Source organism: Chrysemys picta, chromosome 11 (genome assembly GCF_011386835.1).
Source record: "Chrysemys picta bellii isolate R12L10 chromosome 11, ASM1138683v2, whole genome shotgun sequence".
In the NCBI taxonomy this organism is placed as follows: Eukaryota; Metazoa; Chordata; order Testudines; family Emydidae; genus Chrysemys; species Chrysemys picta.
Genome location: NC_088801.1, coordinates 8,812,628 through 8,833,166, shown reverse-complemented (window position 1 = coordinate 8,833,166; position 20,539 = coordinate 8,812,628). Strand labels below are relative to the sequence as shown.

Genomic DNA, 20,539 nt, shown 5'->3' with positions numbered 1-20,539 from the left:
CCACGAAAGCTTATGCTCTAATAAATTTGTTAGTCTCTAAGGTGCCACAAGTACTCCTGTTCTTCTTCTTACACTTTCTGTTGCTCATCTTTGAAGTAACAGAAACCCAAGAGATAAAAAGGGGAATGTCTTTCCTGCAGCTAAGAACAAGCAGGTGTAATGAGACTGACTGATGTGGAAGAAGAGCCAAGGGGAAACACTTCATTCTGGGCATTACTGAGTTTTGAGAAGGTAAAAATACCATCACTTTACTTTGGCAAGTGCTCCCAATTAGGCTAGAATCCCAGCTCCCGTGTTTGCTATAGACCGCTTGATCCCGCCGTTATTGCTCAGAAAAAAAAACCTCTCCGTAAAGTAAATAGGTGTTTGGACTAAGTAAGCAGGGCAGCAGTGAGCCCTACATTCTGCCTTGACAGGGAGATTGGACTCATTGATCTGTTAGGATCCCTAAATGACTGGGATTGTTACCCTTGTGAATGCCTCTGGACAGCTGCCATTTGTGGCACTCAAAAAAGCAGCCATTCCCACACCCTTGCCTGGTTTTGTGGATGGGCCACGTATCACATTTGGAATATGGGCCAAAGACACAATCAATTTTCAATCTGATTTCCCCCCCCCTGCCCCCAAACTGCAGCACCAGGCCTCAAGTAGGTCAAGGAGGAGAGATGACTCAGATGGCGTGAGAAGCTGTGCATGCTGTGTGTTAGAAGAAGAGCTTGCTTGTGCTGGACTTTCTAAATACACTGTCAAAGAACATGGCGGTTGTATTAATTCAGGTTCACGGGAAATGCTTCCAGGGGAAGTGAAGAGGGATAATCTGCATTTAAGAGCTAAGCACACAAGCTAAACTTGACCTTGTGTAATTTAAACACTACTTGCTGAGGGGGATTATTAAAAATGCAACCCCACGATACTTTAGCCACACTGAGGCTATGACACAGCTAACAAGTCAGGAAATTCAACAGTAGGGCTGATGGTTCAGTGTTAACATTAATTGTCCTGAACGAAATGGATGATTCTGGGAAGTGGGAGCAGGATACGGCACTTCTCTCCTTTAATTTTAAAGCTAGCCCACCTCAGAAGAAACTAACAATTGCTACCATCTCTGCAAAGGCTTATGTGAAATGTGTTGGTAAGTCCTGATGGACAGCTGTCAAAAACTGGCACCTAGTCTCCGCAGAAAGGACTGAACGAACCATAGAGGAGAGAGGACAGTTCAGTCTCCAAATTTCTATCTCCAGGCAAAGGTTGAGGAAGTGTTTTGGTGGGGGATTCTGCACTGCTGCTGCGTGTATGTATTGTGTGGCCAGACGACCTGTAGCCACTGCTGCATTCCTCCTCTCTGTGCCTCAGTTTCCCCATCCATAGAACGGGGGTGATACCAAAGTGTGTGACTAGCTGATTTGCCAGTTCGTTGGCTGCTCTATAAAATTGGGAGGAGGGGTCATTTCAGGTCAACCCAAAACACAAGTTTTTCAAATTTTTCATTGCACCAAAATAAATATATTGGTTCAGACAACACATGTAGCTGAATCCAAAACAAAATCTTTTGTTTCAGTTCTGAATTTTTTTACAGTATTTTTTAAATTTTATTTTTTAAATAAAAGAGAAGTGCATTTTGAAGTACAAAGTCTTTTTGAAGAGAAATCAAAATGTTTCCTTTCAAAAGCGTTTAATTTGTTTTCCAGGTTTTTCTTGACTGAAACAATTGGACAAATTTGAAATTTTTGCTCAACCTGCATTTTTATTTTTTGATGAAAAAAAGTTTCCACTAAATTTCACCCCACTTTAAATGATATTGACATCCTTGGTAAAGCATTTTGAAATCTACAGATGAAATGCACTACATAAGAGCTAAATAGTCTTAATTATTGTTCACACACAAATTTTACTCTCTTCTTCCCCAACTAACTAATGTAATGTCATGCATCCCTCACACAGTTCATGCTCTTTTTCACCTTTACATTTCCCTATTTTGTTCATTTGTTTTACATCAGGTCAAAACTATTCTACACATCAGGTACTTAAACAACATTTTTTGGCAAAGGCTTTTGAGTACCATAAGGCAACAGATCTAACACAATATATTTTAGTAATGTGTTCATTATTGGAGACAGGAGTATAGGTAGAGAGAGCCTACCAGATGGCCTTTGGTTAGTTTGGGTTATTTGAATACAGTAGTGCCCAAATCCGTCACTTTAAATGGGTACAAATTACAGAGACATAGGAGTCATGTCCTCTGCTAGTGCAAAGCAGCATAGCTCTATTGCAGTTAATGCAGTTCTGCCAATTTATACTAGCTAAGGATCTGGCACATATGATTTAATAGACACTTGTCTGACCCGGTTTTGTCCTCTAAAATTTCTAGCAAATATGTTTAACCTACCTCACCCTTCCTATTTTCTACAGCCAGATTAGCTACAAGCACGTTTTTCTACCACCACCCATCACTAACCTTCCCATACCACTAAATCATGTCAAATAGTTTATTAATAGTGTTTTGAAATGCCTTTTGCCCTGTACTAGGTATATGATTTATACACCAGAACTATTTGCCCCTTTTTGCTCCAGCCTTATGAGGGATTAACTAGAATACACAGTGGGATTAAAGACCAAGTTGCGGACTGTCTATGATGAGTGCTGAAATCTGCCATGTGTTCCTTAGTACCAAAAACCTAAGTTATCATACATGCCCCACCCTTGGCTGTCCCTTTAACTGAAAAGGTCCTCAAAAACATGTTGTAAAAATTGTATGAATTTTGCAATCTCCAAGTGACAGCTGGTTCTTCTTGTTCTGTTATTTACCTGGCTTTTATCTACTCAGTACTGGATTGGTTAATTAATCTAGGAAGAACCCCAAAACTCCCTGCAATATTTCAGAGTAATGGTCAAAATCTTAAAATAGCATTCTTGCAGTGGTTTAGATCATTACTATAGTATTTTAAAGGGTAAATTGTAGTATTTAGGACCATTACTGTGAAATACTATAGCACTATACTGTTGTATATGAAAACAAACCAAGACCCTGATTGGCCAACACTTACATACATGGCTAACGTTATTTAAGTACTGGCAGGATCAGGGCCGCAAAAAAACGTGCATTGCAGTAGTTTGGTTGCCTCTAGGGTGAAGATGAGTGTGATTGCCTTTGGGAGGGGGCCACATGAGAACTATAAAGGGCAAGTTTGACATTTTTGGGTGACTTCAGATGGGTTTTGCTCCCTTCAAAGGCCAAAGGGCTGGAAGACTTTAAATGATTAAAGTAGCCAAGCCATGAGAAAATTATGCTTAAACATACTAGACCTCAGTGTTTGGTTAGGAGGAGGCTGGGCAGCTGGCTGGCGTCCATGTAAGTTGCATTTTCTATTGTTAGTGTAAGTTAAATTGTTTGCCCAAAAAGCAAATCAACACAATGCACATTTTTTTTGTTTGGTTTCTTTTCCACAAAAAAGAACGTTCTTATATTCTGCAACAATGGTCAAAAACATTAATGCGTATTCTTAAAAAAAGCTATATTGCATATACTCCCATGAGTAAAAAGGTGACAGGAGCAGATCCTATGTTTACATCAGGCAGAGAAGGATTGGGACTGTTTTTAGTTTACTAGCTAACAATTTTTTTTTAATATCCTTATTATTCCTCTGGCTTTCTCAGTTGGATGTGGTATGTTTTTCTTTTCTTTTCTTTTCTTAAATCATACCGATTCTTTTTCAGTAACCATCGGGGAGGGAAGGGTGTGTGGACAAGCAGATAAAGATGATTAAAACATACAAGGACTGTGGAGTGGGTCCATGAATTTGATATAATCCCTGACTCCTCTCTGCCTCAATGTGTTAATGCATCAACTTTAGTACAGTGATACTTTCAGCCCTAGGTGGAAATTCACACATGAGAAAGAGGTGGTGGAGGATTTCCAGATGGTCAGACCTCAGGGAGGGAGGAAGAGAGAGGGAAAGCGGAGCTGGTCATGTCAGTAATTTCCAGCTGAAAATGAAAATGGCATATAAAAATGATCCCATACTGTAACCAGGTGCAGTCAAGCTTTTGGACATTATGTATGACAAATCCTCACCATTTCTGGTCGTTAAGAGATCCCAGGGATATAATGATTTGTTTATTTGTAACAATAAAGGTGTGAGCTTTGTTTTCTTGGCCAGATTCCAACATGGGTATCCCATCTCAGATCCAATTAGTTACATGACTCCTCACTTCCCCTCTCTACAATAACTAGTGCAAGTACCCCTTCTGCAGTGAGTGCTACACATATTGCACCCAGCAGAGACTGGATTTGGGTGCTGGGTGAAATAATGCACTCTTCAAAATGCACAGTCCCTCTGGCAGTAGCAAAGGCACTGAGGTGGAGTAAATGCAGGATTGTGGCCACTGGTTCCCCATAATACCGTTAGCCAGGCCCGTATTTCCCCTGTAGGGGAACACAAGGCCAGCAGCTGTTATTACACAGCTGGGCTTCTCCAAATAGGCCTCATTTATGGCAGCCTTGGGCAGGGAACTGGGATATAGTCCATGGTCTAGAGTTCATGGAGGTCTGGTCCTTCAGGATGAGAGGTGCTATGGCTGTGTAAAGAATTAGTCTTAGATGGCACTTTGCACAACTATAGCACATTCCAGCTGTGACTGTCAGAGGAGCTTTAAAATCATCAATGATGACTTCAGCATCCCAGCTCTGTTTCCCAGTGAGGCATGGGTGTATTATCCTCCCCACTTTACAGAGGAGGAAACTAAGGTGAAGAGACATGCCCACTCTCACAGCACAAAGCTGTAGCAGAGTCCAAGAGCAGACCAAGTCCTGGGCTTTTAACCACTCGACCATGCTTCTTCTCCCTGCTAACTCAGGAGCGACGAGATGTTCTGACAAACCTTTACCAATGCAGAGCCTAATCCTAGGCACATGGACTCACCTATTGACATAAACAGTGAGAATAAGGCAAGCACAAGTTGGTTCATACTGTATTTCCAAAGGGATCCTCTGCATTTAAATTACCCCTCCGCATAGCGCATTTCCCATGGTACTACTGATCTCACCCCGATACAGACACTGAAGAGTGCAAGTGGTGAGGCAGACATGGGAGAATATATTGTCCAATAGCGTCTGAAGAAGTGGTGCAATACATGTATTACCTTCATCTTCAGGAAGGTAAGATGCTCCATAGCAGATGAGTGTGACTTGAGGTCACGCCTCCCTCCAGACTAGCCTGGTGGAAGTCTAGATGATTATGTACTGTTCTCCCTGTCAAATGTGTGTCAAGGTGGATCCCCCTTTTACACACTCATTCCAGGATAAACTCTCTTATGGGTACTGATCAGGAATGAACTTGGGGTAACAGGAGTCTTTCTTCCCCTTCAAAACTATTTGCACTTCTTAAGCTCTGAATTGTAAGAATCATTGTTTCTAGTTGATGCTGAATGTCCATATGCCAAGAATTAAATATGCTTTAAAAAAAATCTCTAGCGCCAAAGGCTAAGGCTCTTTTTCTGGTTTCAAAACAAGTTCTCTAACAAACTACAGCCACAGTTATTTTGCATAACAGCAGACAGAACTCCTCTGGTGTCTAAATAGCTCTGCATTAAATGTAATCATTTATACCACCATCAGCATTAATTTGTACCTGCCTATGGGTGCTCAGGTGGCAAGTATGTGCCAGGGTTGAATAGGTCAAAACTCCCACTAAGAAGTGATGGGGTGTTGGAGGCACTTGGCACCTTGCAGGATTGAACCTTGGGGTAAAATTCAGCCGATGTAACTCCCTTATCTACAGTGAATGCACCAGGGCTGAATTTGTCCCTCACATTCAGTGGCTGTTAAAGGGCACAAGAAGGGCAAACATGATTAAATGTATGGTGTATTTACACATGGCATCCGATCACAAATTGGAGTTATTTAGCCTGCAAAGGAAACCAGAGTTAGAGGGGCTTTGATGGAGGCATTTCCCACAATGGAGGAAGAAATATATTAAAGGGGTGGGGGGGAGCAGGATAATTTCAACCGCCAACAATGACTGTAGCTATCTAACGTAGAATAATGATAAGGAGGAATCCAATTGCATGCTTCAGAGCATAAATTAATTGCCGGCACTGGTCAGGATGGAATTCTGCCCTTTGCATTAAGAAAAGGCCATTGCTGGACCGTAATCCAGCCGTGCAGATAATTCTGTTCTCACTATGAACTTTTAACTTCCAGAAACTATAAGTAAAAGGGATCACGGCTCAACATAGTCTGCCCTCCATGGTCTATAGCTGGGGATATTAATGGCACCAGGGCAACCCCCATTTTGGGATTGCCTTGCTTAGGTAAGTTATGGTCAAGATTTTCAAAAGTGACTACTGATTTTCAGTGCCTAACTTGAGACAGCTAGAAAGGTCTTTAATTTCGAGACGTGAGAGGGGTCTCAAACTGGGCACCCAAAATCTTCTCCCCCCAAAAATTGATATTACCAATAGTGCACTAGGCCCTTTACAGCCAAGCATAAACATCAAGATCTCTGCCGAAGGGAGCTTGTGATCTAAATAGAAAACAAAAAGAGTCTAGAGATGAAATAAGGGAGTGAGTATCTCTCATTAGTTCTACTTCGGTTAGCACTTTGTGCAATGGGGAGGGGCTATAGGAAGGTGTGTAGTTGGAAGTGGGCCTAGACAGGGCGAGAGCCTTCCCCCATTCGTTTTACAAGGGTGAGGAGAAGGCTCCAAGCCCACTCTGATTTTTATATCAAGGCAGGTGGACTGATTCCACAGAGATTCTTGCTACAGAGTCATGCTACGTGTTCAAAGAAAGTATTTCCCCCAGTACTGCTTATTTACTGGTAGTTGGAACACTTCAAACCTAATTCAATACACTTGGCTTTACTATATTTTGGCCTGATAAAAGCTATTTCCTCTCCCTGCCCCCAAAAAGTCACCATGACAAAGTTCTAACTTGGTGTTGCATCAACATTCACCCCACCCAGCTCTGTGTAACCAACCCCACTTTGAAAGCTCATGTAAAAAACGTGAAATGTAATTTTTACTCAGCTCTTGTTCTGCCTAATCCAGAGACAAGGAACAACAAGGCAAGACACGTCTCAGCTACAAGTGTGAACTTGATCTCGAAGCCACAGCCTTTTCCGTGCCTGCTCAGAGGCGGGTTGGCATCATGATAAGTACGAAGGTAGGTTACAGGTGACAAGATGAAGAACATAAAAAAACCTTATTAAACCAGGTGTAAAATCTTTTGAAAGCTCATCACAGCAGCGGAATTTAGCTCTGGACATTAAACCTGCTTCCAGTGATCACTTGGAAGTTAACATATGTTAACTTTAGAATATCCATTTAACTAGAGGTAGAGAAGAGTCGATAGCAGCTAACCCCACCTTCACCTCCCAGGCAACAGCCAGAAGTAGGCCCTACAGCACTGACTTGTTACAGGTTTTCACTTTATAAGGAAAAGCCAAGACTTTGATTTAATCAGAGGCCAACACAAGGTGCAGCTGAAGGGCTAAACACAATCCCCTGCTACTCTCTTGCTGTAACCACGGGGGGAGAGGAGCGCTGATAAACTGTGGCATGCAGAAGCTGGTGCACTCAAGCACTGAGCTACTTCTGTTTGCTGCTCCTGGGAGCGATGGGTGCAAACATCAGTGAAGTGCATTTGATTAAAAATGTGCACATTTGTCAAGAAATAAAGTGCACTCCTTGGGCTCCTGGCAAATTGCTAAGGCAGCCATCAGGACTGCCAATGCAGGACCTCACTTCAATGTTTTTAACCCTCAGGACTCCAAGGGCAAGGACATCTACCCAGAGAAAATGGGGCCAGAGCATTCTGGGTTTCCTCCCTTCTCCCCCTCCCATCTCTCCAAACGCAATGTTACCAACTCCCATGATATTTGGTGGTTTTATTTATAAATAAATTTTATGCTGGAATAAAGAGACTGCAAGAGAAGCTCCACTTTCACTTTAAAAAGTTTCTAGCCCTCATGGTTGCAGACAAAAGTTTAGAAACATGAAGGAGATGTACCCAAAAAGCTTAGAAATCAGAAGGAAAAGCAAAAGAACTCTAACATCTTCATGTTTTTAAGCCAATTGCTCTTAGGAACTTGACTCATGCTTGTGAAATTTTGATGTTGGCAATAGTGCAAATGTGACCTGTATCTCTCGCCAGTAGTCCCATCCATGATTCCTCTCATGCTTTCCTGACCTTTCCTGTTTGAAGAAGTCACACCACGACTTCAGTAGGCAGCCTACCTCCCCACCTGCTCGCTGAAGACATCCTCCTCTGTAGAATGGAAACATGGATGAAGATAGAGCCTAGCAGAAAGTTGCAGCTCTCAAGGAGGGGCTAGACAGTTCAGATGTCCCCAAGTCACTAATAAGGCATGGCTGGGTAACTTCCTCCGGCAGTCTGATCAAGTATTCAGCTTTCACTCTCATGCAGCCCAGATGGCTGGATTTGAGGGTGCCAACTACATCTTGACAAGTGAATGGTATCCTCTTTGTCTTTCCATGTGATTTTTGTCCCTACTGTCCTACAGTCTGATTAGAGATTGGCTGTCCAAGTCACAAATCTGACAGAAGTGCCAAAGTCACAAAGGAAAGAGGGGCTAAGTCCTAACAAAGCTATTTGACACTAAGCAGAATGTGAGAGTATAGCTAGAGTCGCAGAACTAAGACAACATATTACACCATGGCTTAAATGAAATCTGGGATGCAATGGATTTAGAGGGTTCTGAACCCGTGTAGTTGTCCTTCACGCATCACCTGCAAGGGCTTTCAAGTGTTCACTACCACTCCACAAAAATGCTTGCACCATTTAAACAACTAATATTTTAAATTTAAATGTAAGCTGTCCTCCTTGTTCCTTAAATGCAAATATCCCTCCACAAGGATCAGCCAGAAGTCCCTTTCAAGTGTGGAAACGGTTTACAGTATAAGCCTGTCCCTCCATTTCTAGTCCCAGGACCAAACATGCCTTCCTTACTCACTAGAGTAGTCCCATTGATTCCACTGGCATGCAACTCATGTGGAGTAAGGAAAGCAGGAATCTTCATCCTCAGCTGCTTCTTTGGGACAAACCACAAAATTCCCAAAGTGCTTTTGCGACTGCTGACACCAGGGATTGAAACAGAGACCTCCAGAGCTGAAAGAAGCGGCAGGCTTTGTAGGAAGGACCATACCTTAACATCCTCTATGGATGGAGCACAGATGGAAACAACAATGAGCAGTGGCTTACACACTTCCCCTGGACAGAGGGAGCTTGTCCCAAATGTTTGAGGTCCACAGTAGTTTGGATCGTTCCTCTAGACTCTAGATAGCCTCTTAACAGAAGGAGAAGTCAAATTGAGATTTAATATTTTACATCCCATCCCCACCTCTTTGGCCTCAGCACTCTACAAGGTGACATGTGGTATTGATTAATGAATAGATCCTCACTGCTTGAGGACCTTCCATGCATTGAAGTGAGGGAAACTTCCCCTTTAATCTGTGTAAGAAATAAAAATAAGTAAAAGTCTAACTTTTGGTTTGGATACCAAAGAGCTCTGCACCACATTCCAGGAACTGAACTAGCATCACCTTTAATTGTCGGGTTTCAGAGTAGCCGCTGTGTTAGTCTGTATCTGCAAAAAGAACAGGAGTACTTATTGCCCCATGTTAAGTAGCCTCTCACCTTCTTGTCAACTGTCTGAAATGGGCCATCTTGATTATCACTACAAAAGTTTTTTTTCTCCTGCTGATAATAGCTAATCTTAATTAAGTAGCCTCTTAGAATTGGTATGGCAACTTCCACCTCTTCATGTTCTCTGTATGTATATATATCTTCTTACTATATGTTCCATTCTATGCATCCGATGAAGTGAACTGTAGCCCACGAAAGCTTATGCTCAAATAAACTTGTTAGTCTCTAAGGTGCCACAAGTCCTCCTGTTCTTTTTAATTGTCACTGAGTTATGTTACTAAGGCAAAGACCATCAGGGTCTTTTTGTGTGTGCGTAAATAAATCTGGGTCCTATCCAAAGAGAGATCTAGTCTATCACACCATCTTCCACTGTGTTGAGGGTACACGCAAATACATGCAAGTTTCTGTGCATCCAGAATTTATAGGCCAATAAACACCAGTATTTACACTGATTTGTTAAATAAACAGCCTTCAGTAGTGAGTGCTTTTATGAGCTATTAAAAGCAACCCATGAATGAAAATTGCCTACACCAGAACAGAACTCTCAACCCCCAAAGAACAGTCCATTCACTGAATGAGCTATACAGTGGATTCTTAAAGCCAAACTGGCTTTAGCCAAACAAAAGCAAATCTCAGAGCAGATGGCCCCAATTTCACCCCAACATTCTGCCTCCAGTCCTCTAGAGTTAAAAGTCTCAGGGCCATTAGCTGCCATTTCCTTGCTGTTCTCTTTGCTACAAGAATGGTACCTGATAGTTTTTAAATGGAAGATAACCTAAATGGTGGGGATGATGGTTTCATATGGTGAATTAAAATCAGCACCTTGAATTACCCCTAGAAACAAATGTTTGTGAAATATTGCAGAGTCCTATTGAACAGACTTCCCTCTTCACTGCCATGCAAATCCATCGGTGCTCAGTTTAGCAGCACCAGTCTCCACTTTGCCCCACAAACTGGTTTAATGCCGTAGAAATCTTACTAAAGCCACTATCCGCATGAGAATCTGGAGATTCTGTCGCACACTGAACTACTTCAGCAGGAATTCAGTTTAGTGTTTGTATGGAAAAGGAAACTGAAATTAGAACAAGGACTTTTACTGCATAAAAGTCATCATAAAGCAGAACAACCAGAATAAAAAGAATCTCGTGTGTATGGCTCTTTATGGATGATTCAGGTAACAGATTATATAGACATGCTCACAAGAGCAATTTCAAATAGTCTCTCTCCATGGTATTTTCACATCCAAGTTCACCTTTGAGGCCACAAGGTGGAGCCAGCTCTTTTCAGGAACTGTAGACAGTGTTTCCTACAGTACCACAGAAATAGACAGCACTTTGCATGCAGGACAAATAATCACACAACAGAATACAATGTTAAAGTTGGGAGAGAATTCAGTACAAATAGGAAGGCTGGGGCCAGGATAAGATGTGCACAATGTGCTGATAGAGGAAGATACAACAGGGTATGTGAGGTGTTTAGGGAGGAGGGATAGCTCAGTGGTTTGAGCATTGGCCTGCTAAACCCAGGGTTGTGAGCTCAATCCTTGAGGGGGGCACTTAGGGAATCTAGGGCAAAAATATGTCTGGGGATTGGTCCTGCTTAGATGATTTCCTGAGGTCCCTTCCAACCCTGATATTCTATGATTCTGTAAGGTTTTGCTCTGCTGTGCCTAGCTTACAGAAGACATGCCTACAGATGAAGGGAGGAAGATGTATAGTAGAGATTTCTGCTATCTACTTTGTGTACAGATTAGAACTTTAAATGCCTCAGACCCACATACCATATACACAGCTGGTCTATGTAGCTGCGTGTTCCTGTTCCCACTGTCCATCCTCCTTCATTACCTCCAATTGTTTGACACTGACTTAATCAGAGCTGGAAGGGACCTTGAGAAGTCATCAAGTTCATCCCCCTGTGCTGTGGCAGGACCAAGAAAACCTAGAGCATCCCTGACAGGTGTCTGTCCAACCTATTCTTAAAAACTTTCAATGACAAGGATTCCACAACCTCCCTTAGAAGCCTATTCCAGAGCTCAACTGTCCTTACAGTTACAAACTTCTAACACAAGTCTCCCTTGCTGCAGATTCAACATATTACTTCTTGTCCTACCTTCAGTGGACATAGAGAATAATTGATCACCATCCTCTTTATAATAGTCTTAGCATATCTGAAGACTGATCAGGTCCTCAGTCTTCTTTTATCAAGACTAAACGTGTCCAGTTTCTTTTAACCTCTCATCATCTGTCAGGTTTTCTAAACCTTTTATCATTTTTGCTGTTGTCCTCTGGACTGTTCAATTTGTCCACATATTTCCTAACGTGTGCATCCAAAATTGGACACAGTCACCTTTTGTCTTAGCTTGTAAACTCTTGAATTACACCACGTGTCTGGACAGTACCTAGGGCAACAGGGCCTTGATCCTAAACAAGGCTCTGGAAACCACTGCAATACTAATAGCAGGTTCTCCTCTCACTCCCTCCCCAAGGCCTCTCATATTCTCATTGTCACATCTATATTGCTAGGTCAATAGATGTTTTTCTTCAATTAAGGAAGACATTTGTTTAATCCACTAGGAAAAAACCACTTTGCAGACCAGATGGGACTCTGAGCAAAGCTCATATCAATAGGCTGTGTGCTAGTGAAATCCACAGGGGCTAGAATCCAACTGTAGCGGGGCAGTTACCCCGCTCCTGAGAGAAAAGGCTAGACTGATTGGAGAAGCAGCCACAGCTGGAGCCACGCCACAATCAAGCCACAGCTGGCCCTATGAAAGGGCTGTGAGCCAGAGTTAAGTCAGTCTCTCTCTAGCAGTGGAGAGAGAAGGACCTAGCTGCCTGGGAACAAGGTACCAGAGATAGAGAAGTGCTGGGGAAAGGCAATAGGTGCTGGGGAGCTCCAGCCTGGCAACTCACCAGGCTGCAGGCCCTGTTCAAGGCCTAAAGACAGGTACTGGACTGCAGGGAAAGGCAGCAGGTCCAACCCCCACCTTGCCAATGATGTGTGGTTTATAGACTGCAGTCTGCCCCAGTGAGCAGGGGGCTGGATGATGACTGGCAGTAGCCACTGAGGCAAGGTGGGAATAAAGCGTTGGGGTTCCCTTGGGAGGGGAGACCCAGAGCATGGGGACTGCCTGGGGTCCAGGAGGGACACAGGGCCAGCGGCAGGTGGGACACTGGCCTGCTGAGGGTGCTCTGAAGCTGGTGAAGAGCTAATTCCCAGGCTGACCAGCAGGAGGTGCTGCACCGGTGAGTCTCACCTCAGTACACCAACCCCTGAAGAAAGCAGAGCTGCTGTATGGCCACTACTGCGGTGTCACAACTGTGGTAGCCTCTGTGGTTAGTGTGCTGCCCGGCCTCTCCCCAGGGAATCTGCGATCCAATCCCACCTTCAGGGACCCCTCCAGTACCCTGCTCTAGTATCCAGGAAGTCCTCATCCCCAGCATTAAAAAAAAGCCCAAACAGGAGACTAACTTAAATTTCTCTGCAAGGGGCAGAGTTTGGAATGAATCCTGATCACCACCTGACTCTCCAACCCATGCCCGATGTTGTCTTCATGTGACAGAAAAATCAATTGCTTTTTAAACTGTTCAGTTTGTCTTTGCAGTACTTTGGCCCAAGACCTGCATTACAGCCCTTCTGTCAACAAATGGCACCCAGTTTTTGAGGCCCTGTACTTTAGGATAGACTCAAAAGGATTCTTGCATGTCTAGAAGACCAGAGAGGAATGTCTCCACAGGTTCCTATTGTGCCACGTTTACTTAATCAACAGTTGCTTTTAGCCAGGTTACTATGGGGAAAAAATGGTCTTGAAAGACTCTAGCCTAGGGCAAGCAACCAGATTGATAACTGTGGGATAAGTGTTTGCCAAGATAACCGTAAACAGTTCCATAGTTCTGTGACCTTATAGTCCAATAAGGATGAGTGAAGGCGCTACACTAGGGGTTGGCAACCTTTCAGAAGTGGTGTGCTGAGTCTTCATTTATTCACTCTGATTTAAGCATTCGTGTGCCAGTCATACATTAACATTTTTAGAAGATCTTTCTATAAGTTTATAATATAACTAAACTGTTGTATGTAAAGTAAATAAGGTTTTTAAAATGGTCAGGACCCAGGCAGTGTGAGTGCCACTGAAAATCAGCTCGTGTGCTGCCTTTGGCACCCGTGCCATAGGTGGCCTACCCCTGTGCTACACTAATACAAATAACCATCAAAACAAGCCCAAGATACAGAGTATTGTACCTATTTCTCTTTTTTATTAACAATAGTCATACAAATCAGTTGGATTAGCATGATAATGAATACAAAATGACTAAAATACATTTTTATGAACATTTAAAGAAATGTTTGTGCAACATTTGAGAACAAAGCTTTTCTTGATCTACAGAAGAAAAGTAGAACTTGTACTGTGTAGCACAACATACATAATTTTAAAAGGCAATTTCTTTTTAATCCTTCCTGTCATTTGTATCACTTCATTATGGTAAACATAGCTCTTGGGGCTCCAATAAAAAGGATAAGCTTTCCTTTTTCACCCCCAAATTAACTCCTGCTATTCCTGTACAGTCTGAAGTTTACAATGGAAGTGCTATTAGAATGAACCATAGGGCTGAACCTTGATTTAAAAGCCCAAACAAACTATGTAACAGAATCAAGTCCCATTAATCAATTGCTATTATAAAAAAACAAACAAACCCACTTTCCTCACCGCTTTAATGTGTTGGATAGCCATTCATTTGGGGGAGAGGGGGAAATATTAGGTAGTGTAACGTAATTCTATTGGCTCTTACCAAAACCACTAACTCATAATTTTGTTAAACTTTCTTTTCACAATGGATTTGACATGATGGTGTGTTGTGTAGTTTGGTATGATGAGGAATTACCCTCTATTACATTTGAAAAAAGATTCATGTTTTGTAATTTTATTATCCAAGGTTATTTTAATTTGATTCTATTCTAAAATGCATTGCAAACCGCTTTACAGGCTCGAATTGGAACTTTAAGTGGCTGCCATTGAAGTCATTCCAACATATAATGCCCAGTAAATACATAGATGTGCTTCTTCCCACAGACTCAAAACAAACCCCATGTGAATTTATCCAGGGCTCTCTCATATGTTGGATTAACATATCTGATATAAATCCATCCACAGAACAAGTATGTAATGGATAGCAACAGTGAAAGCTTCTCTCCACACTGTCTTATCAATGTGTCTCAACCTGACCTGGAGAGACCCCTTCCAAGGATGAGGGGTCAGGTCAGTTTCCATACACTTAATTCTTGGCACCTTTCAGAGACAGGATCCAAGGATGCTGGTGGGTTGCCTCGTGGATAACTGTTTACACAGACTAGAAATGAAACCTCTGACATGGTAGACAGCCTTCAGAGTGTAACCACGTTATCTATTGAAGTGGACTGTATTGGGACCGCCAGCAAAGGAAAGATTGTGTATTTCCCATTCACATACCATTGAGTTACCCCCCCCTTTTAATATTTAAATCACATTTTCCAATAGTAATATACTCAAGTTCTTCTGGCATTCTAGTCCTGCTTGACTATCAAGCTCCAATCAATTTCATAAATACTTGTTCTATGCATCCATATTTTAAGGAGAGCAGATAATCACTGGAAAGCTCTGCCATTCTAATCTGATGGGAGTTTTTTCTGTGATCCCAACCCTGCTTAAACCTGACCTTCAAAACCTGCAGGTGTATAACCTTCAATTGCTTTAATTCACACAGGTAGGAGGATACACTTGTTTGCTAGCCTACCACGTTCTCTTCACTTTCCACGCTTGAATTATGATTGCCCATCTAGACTAGGAACAGTTCAGAAATTAGTTTCCTTGAGCCCCTTCTTAAAGCCCCATGACAAGAAGCCATATTTCTTTCCTCCACCCCTAAATTACTACTGCAGTCTCAACAACCCCCTGTTGAGTCAATGTATCTCCAGCCAAACAGAAAAGGAAAAAGGTTGAGGCCACTCTGGTACTCCCTCTGCTTGCAGAGAACAGCTGAAGTGTAAGGCACTTCCCAAGACAAGGGGTTGAATGCATCACCTCCACGCAACTTCCAGGCCAGGGGTACAGTTTATTGCCTGGCTGGTATATTAAAATCAGACTAGTAGTTCTTCACACAAGTATTTCTGAAGAGAAATGTTGCTCACTTATGAAATTTTGTTTGAACCAAGGTAGCTAACTTGTTCACAGCCACTGAACTGAGAAAAGACTTCCATGAAAGTTCTCTTTTCTGCATTTGTCATAACTGAAAGGTAAAACGGAAAAGCTGCCGTATCAAGTTCTTAAGTTACTTTTTGGTTTTGGAAAAGAACACATTGAAAGCTCTAACCGAATGTGCTCTCAAGCCTTCTGCCCCACTGATGCAAATGCTGTGATGTTTAGAAAAAAGCATTAATGAGTAGTGAGTAAAGAACAAAAAACTGCTAAGCATCTTCCTCACAAGCAAGTCTAACTCAAAAGGACAATCATTTCTTACTACTGTTGAAAGTCGCCTGGAGTGCACTGTCCTCATTCTACGTTAAGAATAAGTGCTGCTACTCCCCAGTGAGTCTGATGGGGGATTACAACACACACAGGTATGCCTTGTGCAATAACAATTCATCTGTTTTGTTTTTAAAAGTCTCTCCTATCAAATACTGCAAAGTTTCTAAAAAGATTAATGGGATCTTTGGGTATTAGCTCAACATACATACTCCTTTCTACATCAGTTCTAAGTGAGCTTCCTGTTTCAGACCCTTGCCCAGTGCACTCTGATTTGTGAACAACTTAAATCACTTTTTAATTAAATCTTACACTCCAGTAAACCTTGATTAGGCATATTTTATGCGCTTGTTTTACTCTCAATGCTATTCAAGAAAACCAGAGGTCAGCATGATACATTCTTACAAGTCTAAGTACAGCTCAGATTTTAAAGTGAGGTTAGGAAGAGAGATTTGGACCAAAAATACACAAGTTACTTAAACAGCTTACCAAAACCAGTGTTCGCATCAATCTTTCTAAAACTCCAGTGAACAGTTTATTCCAAGAATGAAGATTTACCTGCTATATTTTCAGTACAAACAGAAGCATTGTGCTTACCCATGAGAATTGGAAAGGGACTTGTATGCAAAGACTATAAACAGAAGTAAAACTGGACAAGCCTATATCCATTTTTCAGATCAAGAAATGCAAAGAGTGGACAGTCAATGAAAAAGTCAGACTATTAAAAATGAAAAGTTTAAGCATTAACGCACTGAGTGACACTATAAAGAAACGTTATAAACATCTCACCCAACTGCATCCCTTTAGTTATGTAATATCTAACTGCACCCAGTGCTCTTGCACAGGGTTTAGATAAAAAACAACCTTGTTTACCAATATTTTAAGAGCCAAATGGCTCCTACATTTTCATGTTTCTATGCTCTACAATCAAGCTCGCTTTGTAATGCCATTCTACCCTTACTGTCCAATTCTAAAGGCTAACATTTTCAAACTTTTATGGCTAGAAAAAGAGGTCAGCCTAAAAATATATATGAATTTAACCTGACAATAAAACGGATTACAGCAACCTTGATTTAATACATGATTCTCCCACTCCGATATGTCGCTTGACAAGAAGTAAAATCAAGATGTGGAAAACAATGAATTAATGGGATAGGAAACTCAGAAGTCCATGCAGGACCTCAGCCTCCTAAGAGCCACTGCATATTGAACTTTGTTTTCCTTTTCAAATCTCTAAGTGGAATGCAGTAGAGCAGCAATCTAGCACATTTGATAACTAATATCTAGGATTACCGAACCATTCTTATGTTCAGGCTTGGAAGAATTGGATTTTTATTAGTAAATGTTGATGTCCCGACACAAGCACAAACAAAGGAAAAAAATATTTCCATTGATGATCATCAACATTTACAGAGAGGCAGACAAAGAAAAATGCTGTTTGAGAACTTATTAGAATGGGACATAAGGATATTTCTTTTGTAAATTTTAATGTGATGTTGACAATTTGTGTCGTCTGGTTAAAAAAAACTAACTTTTTTTGAATCAGTGTCACTAAACTGCTAGTGCCTGGCCCCCTCCCCATAAATTCCAATAACTGCAAAAATTTAAAATCGATAAAAATAAAAAACAATGCTTAAGAATAATTGATCTGTCAAAATTATAAAAAAATCCTGCCAAGCCTAGATACTTGATTAAATTTTGAATTAAGCCCTTCCTGCCTCTGCACTGCTCCCACCCATTTAAAGATTGAGTTAACTGTTTAGCGCTTAAACACCCTTCACTACACTGCTCCTTTCTACATCTTATTCCTTTCTCATTGTAGCTGTATTTGAAGTCACAAATCAGATGACAAGTTGAAAAATTATTAGTTTTCAGATAATATATTTGTCTACTTTTTTAAAATTCGAAAGGGAGTTTTTCTACGATTCATTAGGAAACTGTACAAAATGTATTCCAGAAGCAGGGTAATTATAAAGGTTGACAATCTCTGCTACAGCAACAAGATGGAAATACATATTTTTGGCAACGGTACTTGATTGACACCATTAAGTTGAAAAAGGTATTTAAGTGAAATACATCTGACACAGAGACAAGAACTGCTAAATACTGATGTTTCCCATATATTTCCCCCATTTCTATTTGAATGTAGCTGATCGTTAAGGACTAACTTCAACTGCAGCTTTGACAGCAAAACTCAGCAAAAATGTCTCCATATTTTAAATAAATGTGCAGAAGAATAGTACAGTAAAAATTAAGAGCAAATAGCCATAATGACAGTTGCCTAATTTCAGTTCAGCTTTGTTTCTGACATTTAGCAACTTACTTACTAGCCAAGTAACTCTGTCAAGTTGCGAGGTAGCACAAAAGCTTCACACTGGTTCCACTCGCATAGTTTTGTGATCAGTGGCTTATGTCCTTTCTCAAAAAGAAAAAAAAGTTTATCTTAAACAAAATGGAAAGCAGAGATGCAGTTTTCACATCTCCCTGGCATGAATACATGTATTACAAAATAGACAATCTGCACTTTAAACAGTTAAGATAACGATTTTGAGGAAGGGGAGTAAAGAGCAGATGAAATAGAAGCCGCTGTATGAGTCTAGACTCAATACAAAATAATACAAATTTTGGGGTTGTTCTTTTTTTTTTAAATCAGTGCCAATTTGTTTCCTTTCTAAAAAAAATAAACAGTATTGTTTTAGGTCAGTTCCCCACCCAAAAAATAATTGTTTTTTGCTTAAACAAAAAAAAAAAAAAAAAAAGAAGGAGGAAACAAGCCCATTGGGAATATAACTAACCAGTATTTAAATACTAAATATTGCATTACCAAACAAAGTCCGATTTCAGTCAGTAGGCTTGATTCATGAATACTGCGTTGACTAATAATAGAACAGACACAGCTAATTTGCTTTTGAGTAACAACTCCCAAATCTTCAAATGTTGGCATCTAAGTAGACTAACAGTCTGAGAAAATATCAACAGTCACTTCAAGACTATGAAAACCTCAAAGTCTTGCCAGATATTGGTTTGTCTATAATTGTTATTAATACAAAAATGACAATGTCAGTGAGTGCACAGACACTGAAAAACGTGGTTGAACATAAAAGACAACCAGAGATGTTTGGTGAGGCCAATACAGGTGTGTGTGTGTTTTGTTTGTGTTGTTTTTTTTTTTAAATGGGTGGGTGAGATCAGATTTGAGAAGAAAGCAAGAAGCTACTACTTTGAAATTGACATGAGATTATTTCCTGCAATCAGACAGAAATAAAATGCCTAAAGAACCATATTTGCTGGCAAAATTCTAACTTTGAAAGTTGCTGGCAAGGTGAGTCCATTTCAGTGTACATGAGCTCATATTTCGGTTGACTAATGGTTCATAAATTACATTTTTTCATTTTAAAAAGGCGATAAGTGAATACAAATATCATAAGGGAATCAATACAAATTTCCTTTCATGAATCCAGCCCTATATCCTTAGTAGTAAGTCTTATTCATTCCATCTGTAGATATTTACAGGTCCTAAAGATCACAGTAAACAACATCTTTCTTTAAAACTTTTCTTGTTCTTGCCACTTTTCTTCCCATTCTTGTCTTTGTTTTCTGACATTTTCTTTGCTCTGATTTCCCTCATTAGATCAAAGAATACCTGGAAAGTTAAACATATGGGAGATTAAAACAACAGTTCTGCCAGCAGAAAATAAACTGGTATATTGATGTATAAACTAGAGTATTTGGCAAACAAAAATGTAACACAAGAACAAAGCACCTAACAAAATAAAAATGAGTTGTCTAAACATAGATCCCAATGCTACAAATTCAACACCTGTGTTTATGCAGTAAATGAATCAGGGGAGGGGAGAAGGACTTACCTAGCTACTAAGTCATTCGGCAGCCTGTTTCAAAATGATAAAAGCCTTTTTTAATGAGTATCACTATTAATTGAGGCAAAGCAATATGCAGTGGCATGCAGGGTTTTTATAGGGATCTATGAGATTTATACTAATCATAGGAGAAAGTTTACAATTAACTCATGAAAAATGAAACCAGGAGACAATAAAAGCCTTGGTATAGCACCTTCAACACATTAATGAATTAATACAACATCACCAGGAAATATTAACCTTATTTTATGGAAGGAAGAACTTAGGTGCAGAGAATTTAAGTGAATAAACAAAGGTCACATGTCAAGTAGAATCCACTTCTCCCAACCCCTAAAGCTAAGCCCATATGGTATCCGGAAAAAAACATCCTTCCTCAACTAAAATCAGAACATAGAAGGGAAAAAACAACATTTTAAAAGATTGCCAGAGTCAAACTTGGGTTTTTATCTCCCCTGTGTACAAAAAATTCTAGACACACAAGAATATGCTTTTTAACAGTGT

The 20,539-nt window shown here is 40.7% G+C and overlaps 1 protein-coding gene across 4 annotated transcripts in view; it reads right to left on the bottom strand.

Moving 5' to 3' along the window:
* Positions 1-13,895: 13,895 nt before the first annotated feature.
* The window catches only part of RALB (RAS like proto-oncogene B), an 85,688-nt gene continuing 79,044 nt past the window's right edge, over positions 13,896-20,539 (bottom strand). For 3 of the 4 annotated variants that reach the window (XM_024104787.3, XM_005279772.5, XM_005279771.5), the window contains one exon: positions 13,896-19,803. In XM_024104787.3, coding sequence (XP_023960555.1) covers positions 19,684-19,803 — 120 coding nt within the window. In that variant the 3' untranslated portion in view covers positions 13,896-19,683. Of the gene's footprint in view, positions 19,804-20,026; positions 20,051-20,539 lie in introns of all 4 variants that reach the window. The other variant, XM_065560495.1, reaches the window with a different exon arrangement.